Source organism: Macrosteles quadrilineatus, unplaced genomic scaffold, assembly GCF_028750875.1.
Source record: "Macrosteles quadrilineatus isolate MER2022 unplaced genomic scaffold, UCM_ALF_1.0 Scaffold_6__1_contigs__length_79288215, whole genome shotgun sequence".
Lineage (NCBI taxonomy): Eukaryota > Metazoa > Arthropoda > Insecta > Hemiptera > Cicadellidae > Macrosteles > Macrosteles quadrilineatus.
In genome coordinates, this window is record NW_026542599.1 from 52,082,028 (window position 1) to 52,094,898 (window position 12,871).

The window sequence follows — 12,871 nt, forward strand, 5'->3', positions numbered from 1 at the left end:
GAAATTTGGTACACTGATTCTTTAGGCATTAAATAGGAAAACTAAGCTGTTTTTATCCTGATCGGACTCTCGGGCTCCGCCCCAGTGGCTCTGGAGTTTCCCATGTTAACCTTATGAGTACTCATATTTAAATGGAATTAATGATTCTTAACAGCTGTTTCAATTAAACAAGTTGGTTCTGTTCTATGATGTTCAATAGCATTTAAGTTACAAGGATTACCAACAGGGTGCAGCACTATTATTTCTTTTACATTTATGACAACAGCTAATTTGCAACCAAAAGGTGAGTGAGCGTAGCGAACGAACTTCAACCTGGAGGCGAGTTAGCGTAGCGAACGAGCAAACCTGAAGGCAAGTGAGCGCAGCGAACGAGCTCCAACCTAAAAGTGAGTGAGCGTAGCGAACGAACTTCAACCAGGACGTGATTGAGCCATGCGAACGAGCTCACTTATAAAGTTAAACGGGGCAAAGCCCGCGGGTACAGCTAGTCCCATATAAAACTCTACTGTATCCTTCACATTGATTTTTTAGGGATGGTTCTAACCAGAGCTGAAACAATTCAACTCACTAAAAAGAAATCAGGCAATAAAACTCAATTCATCATTCTTAATTACTTTTTTTTATTTACTCTCAACACATATCTTATATTTATCATATTATTCCCTATATGAATATAATAATTACTTCTTTAAATAATTTAAGATTTGATTTTAAATTCTGTATTTAAATTCACTATAAGACATCTATTAACAGTCACTACAGAAGTGGAAACGTAGTGACTCTCGCAGACGTTAATGAACCCACCGATGTCAATCATCGGACACTTGACGCGTCATTCCTATGCTCACAGCCTATCAGTAAACTTAGTTCATCAAACTTTGAAATGTTTAAATATTGTTTAGGCCAAGTAATAAGACAATAAAACTGTAATTGAAAAGGAATGACCTCAAACTAGAGGTTAACCCCCTAGTTCAGTCTCAAAAACTTAACTGAGAATAACTCCAATGAAAATATTAACACACTAAAGTTAATTGCTAAAAAGTAAAAATAGTAAGGAATTCGGATTTTGAAAAGCTTAAAGTTAACAAAAGTCGCTCTGAAGCGTATCACATGCATAGCAGCACTAAAAATTAAAAATTAGCACAGTAATCCTTGGCACAAATATTCTTATTAACCTACGACTTAAAATTTTCTCCTTTGGATGATCTTTGGAAATTGAATAAATTAAACTAGAGACATTGTAGAAGGCACACGATCAACAAAGAACAATTTTATGGTTTCTGAGCACCTTCCATGTTAAACAAACGCTTTTTATTTTTTCACCTTCAAGAAAATTTGTGTTAAACTGTTTATGGTTCAGTTTAATTTGTGTTGGGGTTCTTACAAACATCTTTAAAGAAAAGCTATTAGTTTTGAATAAATGTTTAGACATAGCCTATATTTCAAGTAAAAAAATCTTTAGTAGGCTATTTTAGTGATGTGCTAACATTACAATGTATATTTGTGTTTAAGGATATTTTACACTAAACCAATGAACTTGTGTAGAATAACTCGAAGTAACACTTTATATAGTAAGTACCGGTAACAGAGTAAATAAACAATATTATACTATCATAAAACATAAATTCACACAAAAGGCAATCTTAAAATAGAAATAAGACTCTTTAAAATATAGTTAAACAAAACAATAAACAGATTACAAATAAAATGCTTTCACCTACAAAATTCTTGATCGAAATTGAACAATATGATTGTCATGTAAAACAAATTAAGATTTAAGTAAAAGATAATAGCACATAGTATTTCTATAACATAGTTCTGACAGTTAAGATTAATTTTATAATTAACAAAAGTATTTTTTTTAATTAACAAGATAATTTTTTATTTTTATTCTTGACTTATATTCTATAACTAAACAACAGAAATCATAAAATAGTCAATCTGCTTATGAATTTCAAACAGAATAGATCACAGACTAAATTACCTCTATTTAAATATTTTAGTTTCTAACATGTATATAAATTTATTTTAAAAAGGAAAATTTTACACAAAGTAACAATCATAAACTATCTGATAATATATTTCTTTAAGTTTAAATACATGACTTTGAGTCTTAGATATAATCCTTTTTCAATGTTAACATGCCAAAAAATTACTAGTTAACAATATTAAAGTCATTTGATGACTTATTAAAAAATTAGTAGAGTTGGACTTGGATGGTCTGAGAATTTTGCTATCTTTTATGAACTAGTTAACAACTTTCTAGTTTTAAATATTTTAAATAAAAAACAATTAACATTTTGAATTGAATGCTGTGTAATAAATTTTACTATTTCCCATTTACAGAATTTCTGAATCTAGTTCTCTATCCAACAAATGGTCGATTCGATTTTTAAGATTATGTGTTTGCTGTTACAAACACACTCTTTGACCAATGTTTATATTATTTAGAATGCAATAACATATATAGAATTGAAATGGTTTATTAATTAACCATTACAAAACACACAGACCAATATTCCAACTGAGCTTTTTAAACTCACTGTTTATGAAATGAAAACTCAATTATTCTTATATTTAGTTGAGAAACCATAATTTTACTTTCGATAAGCTAAAGCCTTTACCACTTAATCAGCTGTTTCTAATTTACCTACTTAAAAGCCCTTTCTTAAACTCATAAAGCATTTCAAACAGTTGTGATTCTCCTCAAAGTGATCCTGGAAGTATCAGCAAATGATAGCTTAAAACTCTCAGTGTAGTCCTCATCAATACCTCTGCGATCCGATCATTTTCCATCAATTGATCCATCTAACTACTATACATCTGATAATAGAAACAAGCCGACTAAAACCTCCTTTCCTAACCCCAACAATAAAGACAATTTTTAGTTTTACAATATTGATTAATCACATTTTATTAACACAGAGAGGTCATTTTGTTTTATCGCCAGTTATTATAAAATCAAGTATGCTATATATTTTTGCATTTAATCTAACATTTAATCGGATAAATACTCCAAATCCAAGTAACAGTTTAAAAAATGGTAACATATTTTAACACTCAACGGGAAATTAAGTCGTGAGTTCAACGAGAATAGCTTACAATATACGTAACAATAAACCTCTGAAGAAAAACAATATAATCACTATCTACAAAAATATTCAATTTGGTAATCATCGAGCTGCTAAATTATTACACACAAATAGCTAAAAACCACTCACACGTAGCGGATTGTAGCAGTCACACGGAGTATAGTACAAGTGACCGAAGTGGCATAGACTGAGCCAAGCGCTGTGTCTTCATTTCAAAATCAGATGAAGCTTCCGTATAACCCTTCAATTTGTGCATACTATAGCGTCTCAATCCCGAGAGTAAATTTTTAAATTCTGACTTTTCCCAAAAGTTATAAAAGGCTGACAAGGGGCACAGTTGAGAGTCGAGTAGTCGAGGTACAAGGTATATAACAGGTACGATTGTTGTGCATGGCTCAGTCTAGCGTAGTTATATCAGACAAACTCGCACATTCACACAGTATGTACAGTGTTTAAACCGATACCAAAGACGATGAATTACTGCGGTAAGTGACTCGACCACTAGTGTAAACACGGTTGCACCTAGTGGTAACAAACCTAACCTACCTATATCTAAGACAACAATAATTGATTCCGTACGTACGACTAACTACGACACACTTACACAATTAAATGTCGGGAATCCGTTTGAAATATTACGGACTTTTAAATTTTCTATGGAAATCTCGGTGACGTTTTGGATTTTGACAATCACCATAGTAACGGTTTTGATCCGTGTCCGCTTGTCGATCCATAGGAGTTGTTCTACGCTCAATGACGTGCAATAAATTAAATTAACCTCTAAGACTAGTTAAAACGTGATGAATGTCCACTTTGTACGAGGGTCTGAGACCGCGTCCTCACCCTCCTGAAAATCTCAGAAGGTATTTGTCGGTTTCACTAAATCTTTCATGTATTCGATATATATATATAGCTCACGACATCCAGTATAATAATTCAACAAACACATAGTATAAAACTGAGCGAGGGTGTTTATAGTATTGAAAATGTATGTTACATCACTAGATGAATGAGAGTCCGAAACGATTAGTCTACATCATTAACTAGAATTATCTACAACTTTTGCAATTGACGATTCTTTCTCAAATGCAAACAAAATTCTTGTATATAAATTAACAGTATACATATATCTTAGTATCTAATACGTGAAAACAACAAAATATATTCGTAATCTACAAAATATCATTCCTCCTATTTACTAACTAGTTATGACTCAAAAACAAAAAGATACAAGATTATAATGGTGGACAAAAAAAAAAGATTTCTAAAGTTAAAACCTAATACCCTTTTTCTAGAACGAAACATCTCGTAAATAGTCGCAATGACATAATGGAGATTAAGAGTATATCTTAACAGACGAGTCTAAATTAAATGCAAACGCATATAAAACAATATAAAAAGTCACATACATACTAAATGGTATGTAAAACTTGTTAAATCATAATACGCTAAAACTGATGTATATTGGACTTGTAGTCGTTCTTGATTGTGAAAATGAAACGTGACGATGAAATTATAACGTTTTGTATAAAAATGTAAAACCAATGCTAGGTGCAGGCATATGATTGCTCATGAGTAGATAGTGATGACTTCTCGGCCGCCTCCTCTTACCATGAGAACTCTCTCTAGCCCTTCTGTAAGCACCTCCAAGAACTCCATGTCTGGCCAACAGTCAAGGAAAAAATAGATCAAAGCACCCTCAAGACACTGCAAACCTTGCTGTGTTGTCAGTGACATTTAATCAGCAATATCCTTACATTTAGGAAAAAGTTAACACCCCATCATTTTAAAATAAGCACATTTTATGATTTGATTTAGTAAAACTGAAAGGTGTTCATATTGCTCAAATTTGAGATAACCCAATGTAATTTTTTCATGTTGACTATCAATGCTAGGTAAATTTATCATATTTTATCTACATTATATTGATTTAAATTTGTTATTTATTTGGCAACCATCAATAGTACTCATCTTATCCTCCCACTGTACAAAGATTTTGATACCTACTCCATCTGAAAAAAAAAAAATTCTTGATGTTAATAGTGACTAAAATGTATAAATAGATGTATGTATAGAGCCTTTAACAATGGCAATCATGAATATTAGAACCAAAATAGGTGACTAGGACTGGCTCTAATCCTACTCAGGCCCTTAATTAGGAAAAAAAAATTCATACGCACGACATGCAAACGTACGTAATACGTACGTAAACGTACGTACGTAATACATGAGGGACGTTGGATAGTGAGTGAGACCACTCCAGCTACCCAGCTATATTGAAATTTTAGCCATGAGGTTAATTTTATGATCTAATTCGAGTCAAATGAAATGAAAATTTGTCAGAAGGATACAGTTTGCCTCCCGCTCCAGTTTGGTGTCGCGTGGAGGTCCTGGTAGGTTGAGAATAACGAGTTGCGCGTCGTGAGACTTGTTAACTATAACTTCATTCAGCTTCACTGCCGTGTGCATTCTTCTCACATTGCCTTCGTCTCTGGAAAAAGTAGTAAAAACTGATGAGTCCAGTTAGGGTGGTTAGGCAACTAAGTCAAAAAATCTTAATTCATAAGAAATAAATGTAAATAGTATATAAATGCTTAAATAAATGGGGTTAAGTCTAGGGGGGGGGGGGGTAGAAAAATGGAGATTGAAAATATAATAAGGATTATCTTACATTTTTAATAGACCCTATGGGGAGATATTTGTTAAAAAAGGTGTAAAGTAACAGAATAAGATTGGCCTATAGAGTGATTGACACATTTTGTTATATTGAGGTTGAGGTTCAGAGTAATGGCAAGTTTGGTTAGGTCGTCTTGCCGAGTGATAGCAAGTTATATTGACTGGCAGAGTGGTAGTTAAGTTAGATCCAGCTAGATTAACTTATTGAGTGATGGCAAGTTTGGTTAGGTTAAATTGATTTATAAAGTGATGGCAAGACAGGTTAGCATAAGTTGACTCACAGAGTCATGGCATGTTTGGTTAGGTTAGATTGAAGTGATGGCAAGTTAGGTTAGGTCGAAACTTACGGAGTGATGGCAGGTTTGTTGTTGTCTCCTGTGCCTTGTGCCTCCTTCACCGCCGACATGGCCGCCGCCTTGTTATTGGATATCACTGGCGACTTCTCCGAACTATCACCTCCTGCTTTCTCCTCTCCCTGAAAAGCCAGGAAAAGTAGTATTAATGACAATGTGTCATGGACAAGTCATGTCTTTGAAATATTATAATCCAAAAATCATGTATATTTCTAGAAATATATATAAAGTTATTATTTGTTTGGATATATATTTTTAAATTTAGGTTAGAATATAACAAAAAGCTGTACTATATGTCACTGCTCGTTTCCAGCACTATAGCAATCCAGGATACCTATTTTAACTGTCTTGAAAAAGGAATTCCAACTTGTGAGACATTACTGAAACAGGTTATTGGAAACAAACAACTAGACAGCAGTTACTCAGTTCTGATCAATGATGCTGCGGAGGATGTTTTTATGTCAGTTAATGTGTGCTAAAGACTTCTCTCAATTGATATCCTTGTTTTTAAATGAAATTAGGGAAAATTCCTTAAATAAGTGTCTCCATAGGCAAAAATATACATAATAGGGGATAAAGTTGTACTAAAAATTGAAGGTCATGTCAACTTTTCTTTATTTTAGTTTGATACTGCTCAACATCCAACATGATATTGATCGTAGAATAATTTTTGAATGCACAGTGCATAGTTTTTTTTTTCAAACAGTATCAAAGATTTGGTATAACACACTTGGTCTTTTGCAATTTGAGTGTTTTTATAAGACTTTGAAGTAGTCCATTGTTTTGTTTAATCTGACAAACATAGGCGTCATCTAACTTTTCCATAAGGGGGCCGGAAGGCCTGGGGGGTACGGAATAGCTCCCAGTAAAGAGGGAGGCCTGGATAAAATAGTGTTCGTCCAGAAAATGTAAAATTTAGGTACAGAATGTTAGATTTTACCCATTTCTTACCTAAGCTCCTTGGTCATATGCAGGAATTATTAACTTTTAATGCACAATCTAAAAAAAGTTGTTAAATTAGGCTCATTACCAACCCAATTAGTCATTTAGGCGCCCATGCCAACAAAGCACTTGTCCAATATCTGTCAGATTAGCGAAAATATTCTGTACTAAAAACAGTAGGGACTGTAGGGAACATCTAATTTTGGTGAAATTTAATTTCTACGTTTCAAATATGTAAAATGTAATTATATTTTCTTTTTTCACGGTAAAAAAGACTATAATTTATGTCATTTTCACATAAACAGAATCAAAAGAGATTGTCATTTTCACGTGGAAACTCTTTTTTTATACCTTTTTTGCTAATTGGGTGGATAAAGTATTTCTGGTCCCAATTTTTGTAACCACTAGCAGAGCCAAGGATTTTTGAGATAAGAATATGTCTATATGTTAATTGGGAATGTGAGCTATCATCATACCGAATTTTAACCCAATCCGACCAGTAGTTAATGCGTGAATGAACTTCAAACAAACAAACAAGCACACAAACTTCCACATTTATAATATTAGTATGATACGCATCCAAGGACATATTTTCGTTACCTGATTATCTGCATTTTCCTTCTCATCGCCTCCTCCCTCTGAACTCGGCTCTTGGAAGCGAACCTTGGTCGCTGTCTTGACATCATGATGGTGGTCTACTATTGCCTGGACCTAAAATTGACAAAATGGGATCAAATATTTTTCAAAACTTTTTCTTTACCATGCTCTAAGAGAACTGGAATATTAGGTGAACAATACTCTTTGATTTTGGAATTTTATACTTGAACAGACCTTGTAGAACCGGCCTTGTACACAATTTGATAGATCTGGAAACTTATAGTACCGTATCATGTGTATTTATATTTGTGTTAAGATATTTTTCAAAGATACAAACACATTTTTACTCAACTGATAATTTTACTTTATTGCCTCAACATGGATAAAAGGTTTCTCTTTCTGTAAAAAGGGAAATAAAACATATACAGTTGAAATTAAATTAAAAACTATTAAAATCTTTAGACATTTGAAATAATTTGCATTGCAATTTAGTAGGTCATTAATCATTAGTCAATTAGTCTAGGTTTCAAGTTGTGAACTGAGTTGCCTTATAAAATTTGACTGTACAAGAAACATAAGTTTTTAATATTGCAGTAAACTGAAATAAATTCAAACAAAATGATTCTCCATCCACGAATGAGTCAAACTGAAGCAAACTAGCTGCTATTTCACCTATGCAAGCAATGTACTAAATTGCAGCCAACCCATTCCAATGAAATAGACTGAAAAGTTCAAAACATGTTTGTAACAAACTTATTCAAACAGTCTCAATTGCTTTGAGTTTGCTTATACATTTCTACACACAAAGGTTATTGAATGTAGTTTATTATATATGTGTAAAGTTGCAAACATTTTGTGTCAGCTAATTCAATGCACTGTTTAAAAACTGTTGTACAAAAGGTTTTGTCACAAGGTAAAAATAAACACACAAGTGGTTTATGTATCCTAAATAGGCTACACATTGAACTATTTGGGTGTGTAACTAACAATTCTGAAACAGAATACACCGAAAGCAGTAAAAAAATGTTAAATTGTAATACAATGTCCTCTAAGCTACACATCCATGCAACATCAAGGAGGCTTAAGCAAAAAAATGTACATAACACCATGGAATACATATAAGGTTTATGTTTATAATCTGCATTATAATTATTTATAGCCTTCAGGAATGAGGAATTTATTATAGCATTCATTCCTGTTTATTAAACTTCGGCCAACCTTTTGAAAATTTCAAAACACTTCTCAGATAACAATCTTAGAAGTGAATCGATTCTAAGCCTTGCAGTTAAACATATAATTAACTGATTAAAATAAAATTTAAATATGATTACTGCACTATCAGTGATACTGTCCTGCCTATTAATAAAAAAAGTTGGGGGTAAACAAAACCAGATAGAGGGATTAACAACAGTGTTTATGAACACATTTAAATTTACTGTGTTGTTATGTGGAACATTGTAACATTTTAATAACATTTTTAGCAAGGTTATTATTTGTATTTTACAATAGATAAAATTTATAGTTTGAAGAATTATAGAAGTGTACATGTGGATGTTCATCTATCAATCTTAACAAACAAGAGTGTAATGTCTTATTCAAATCATAATAAACAAAGTAATGCATTTTTTATTTTACATATTGTGTAACTTAAGACCTTGTTCTTTAAGATAATAGCTGGGACCTTATTAGATTGATTTATGACCCTAAAGATTTATTTATTGCCAAAAAGTTAAAAATAATTATTTTGTCTGCATGAGTGAGAATAACAATGTTAATCTTTATGTTTGTTCATCCACAGCTATTATTTCTCTCCTAAAATTTATTACAATATATTCCATGGTATGCTCGAGCAAAACTGAAAATGCAAAATCTGAGAAAGACGGAAATAAGACCAACCAGTGGCATGTTCTCTTCCGATGGAATCTCGTTGAACTCAACCTTAGCGTCCCAACAGACAGACAAGAAAACACGTCACAACACGTATACGATACATCTACTCACTACAAAACTACAACACCCAAGTATCCAGTTGCAGTCTGGACCGATGCAGTGGCTTCTGGTATTGATTTTCAGTATCCATTATATATACCATACTCCATATAATTTTATATAAAATATTTTTAGTCAATGGATTCAGGTACCATAAAAGACATCTGATTGATATGGATCAACTGTAGCCAATTTTTCAACTAGTTGAATGAGACACGTAGTGTTCTAATGTTGAAATTATATTTTCTCTCTTAGTTCTTGAATAGGCCTACATATAAAAACACTGGTGACTGAGTTATATTAAAAATACTGCAGTTTACTTTACAACTTGGTTTACAGTTTTTTTTTTTTTTTTTTAGTATAATTGTCCTTTCAGTTACCATGGGGGGGGGGGAGAGGGAGGCATACGATGTGGGAACTGCACCTCTGGCTCGAGGGGGTGGAATTGCACCACTGGCTTTGGGGGATGGGACCTCTGATGTGTGGAGCTAAAGACTACACTTGTGTGTCCGATTTGGATGAAATTTGGTTTGTTGGTACTAATCCATTAGTCCATAGTATCTCCAAGCGTTTTTTGAATTTTTTAGAACAGTGATTTTTTTCATAATAACCCATAGTACACCAGTAACAGCATAACGGATTTATAAAGATATGCTCAACAGATTTTGAAGTCTCGAAATTTCGGAAAGTTTTCAGGAAATTTAAAATCTTGTTCTATGAGACGAGATTTTTTTGATGAGATTTTTTTGAGACGAGATTAATAAAAAAAATTAAAACGCCTGCAGAAAGTCAATGCAACACCTGCAATACAGGAGAGTGTAGTAGTTGAGTTTTCTTTGCGAAGGCGTTCTTATTTAATTTATTCCTTACATGTAAATATTACTTTAATTGTTTTATCATTTGAGAAGTTTTGTAAAGTGTAAGCAGTGTGAGACATGTTTTACTACTGTAAAAATAGCCAAAAGTAAGTATTTTATACAAATTAATATTGCTATTATTTTATTATTTATTTTATTTTAGGGAAGTTTAACTTTATCCTAACTGATATCACCATGTTTCCTGAGCGTAAGCGTGCTTTTTAATAAGTTAGGCGTAATTAATAAACATTTTTTTATACTGATGTTTTTTAATAAAAGATTTTAAATATTCTTGAATATTAATATAATTTTTGTATTTAAACAGTCATCTAACAATGTTACAAAATCAGGTAAAAATGTCAAACGTGCATTTCCCGTTATGTATGAGAAGGGAAATCCCGTCTAGTTCTCGTCTCAGAATTTTATGAGAAATAAAAAATCTCGTCTCGTCTCGTCTCAAACTAAAAATCCAATCTCGTCCATCCCTAGTTAGTTTGATTAAAATTTAGTATGTTATAGCATAGCTCTTTTAGTCCTAAACAAAATGTTACAAACCCCATTGCTGTAAACATTATGGTTCAAAAGTTATTGCAATTTCTGTGGTTTTCCCCATAAAATATCAAAGGTACCCCTACTTGTTTAGTGTTTAGTGTACTTTTTATATAGTTTACCACATCTCTCCCACTCGTTAGTGGTTACCCATGATAAGGATTGTTAACAAGCTAATGGTAAAAAGTCAGGTTGCTAATACTGTTTATTTTACTGGTACCTTACAATGTATTTTAAAAACCCTTTCTAAATGGTAGTTATAGTGATGTGTCGAACCTAAACCTTGAATCCACCCACTCTCAAGAAAAGGTTCAAATTTGAAACTTCATTGAGTAGGTCCAAGAATTAAATCTTAAATGTATTATGTGATAAATATAATGTAATCTTTATAGAGATGTTCCAAATAGTACAAATTTTTTTGGATTGTACCTAAAATTTTGTCGTGGGGGGTTTGGGGATTTTTAAAAATAAAAAAATATAGTAAAATATTATTACAATTTCAGAAAACAATCCTGATTTTGCCACAATAGAGAGAGATTATAGGAGGTTGCTGCGAATCTGACATAAAGTGCTTTAAAATATAAGTTTTATAAATAAAGCTTAACAACAGCATGAATCAATTTTCATAACTTGGATTCTATATTTTACTTTAAAAAATAGTACACCATCCCTGATGTCTACTACAAATTACAACAATAAATATCAGAAAATCTTCTTTTGATAATTTATTTGTACTCTATTTTTGAATAAGAATCAGCTGAACCAAGATAACCACTGCACCAGTTTGCTTGAAAAGTTACCTAGCAATAATAATAAACATGACAATAAACTGATTAGATGATTAGACACCTTGTGTATAGCTATAGAAGTAAGATAAAATTAATTTATAACAAATTTCAATTTCAATAATTACTTACTAATGAGAACAAAGTGAGGATTCTCTTTCCAAAGTGTGTGAAGATGGTTATTTATTGGGTTAAAACTATATCACAAATGTGATACCAAAGTTTAGATTTAGAACACCAATCCTGGGGTGAATAATGTTTACTATGGTAAAACTAATTAAAATACTCTTAAGGAGTCAACATTTCTAATTTACTCTTGGCGCCCCTTGCTTTTAAGGACCTTTCAAAACATGTTAGGTGCTTTATATGAATAGATGTTTCACAAACACCAGATATTCCTACTAGCCTAGGTTTCATGCTAGAATAGTCAATGAAACAGCTTTTCATTGATTGAGATTATTTACACAGTAAAAGATATGCTATTGTTTGTAGCACTTGTCAGTGTTGATGAGCAAAGGAGTTTTGAGCAAAACATGTGCATAATCTTTGTAAACTTGTTTGAGGAAAAAATCTAATCCCACTAACAATGTTGAGAAACTCATTCACAAAAAAGGTGAAATGTAACTTTTCAAAACATATATTTCGTCATCTCAAAATGCACCATAAAGCTATGGTACACGTTTCTCTTGGACACAAAAAGCGATCAGAAACAATTATTTTCAACAGGGTGTAAATACATTGACAAGCAAAATATACAGCTTTTTGACAGCTGAAACACATCATTTTTAATTTATCACCATCCCAATATTCCCTATGACTCTAAACATAATAAAAGCACTAAACTCAGCTATTAAATTGGGCCCCAGTAAGAATTGACCTCTCAACCGTCAAAATCAACAAATTAAGTTTTAAGTTACAGTAGACTCCCTCTTATTCGGACACCTTTTAACCGGACATCGGTTTAACTGGACTACACTCGGCGGAAATGACATCTCTTTAACCGGACAATTTTTATCAGCTCATTGGTTTAA

General features: G+C 32.3%; 1 protein-coding gene across 3 annotated transcripts in view; it reads right to left on the reverse strand.

The window, feature by feature from the left end:
- Positions 1 to 607: 607 nt before the first annotated feature.
- LOC128996958 (solute carrier family 12 member 4) overlaps positions 608 to 12,871 on the reverse strand; it is a 280,375-nt gene continuing 268,111 nt past the window's right edge. For 2 of the 3 annotated variants that reach the window (XM_054422514.1, XM_054422513.1), the window contains exons 17-21: positions 9,557 to 9,598; positions 7,664 to 7,774; positions 6,116 to 6,243; positions 5,444 to 5,583; positions 608 to 4,753 (exon numbers count right to left, since the gene is read on the reverse strand). In XM_054422514.1, coding sequence (XP_054278489.1) covers positions 4,662 to 4,753; positions 5,444 to 5,583; positions 6,116 to 6,243; positions 7,664 to 7,774; positions 9,557 to 9,598 — 513 coding nt within the window. In that variant the 3' untranslated portion in view covers positions 608 to 4,661. The remainder of the gene's footprint in view (positions 4,754 to 5,443; positions 5,584 to 6,115; positions 6,244 to 7,663; positions 7,775 to 9,556; positions 9,599 to 12,871) is intronic. The other variant, XM_054422515.1, reaches the window with a different exon arrangement.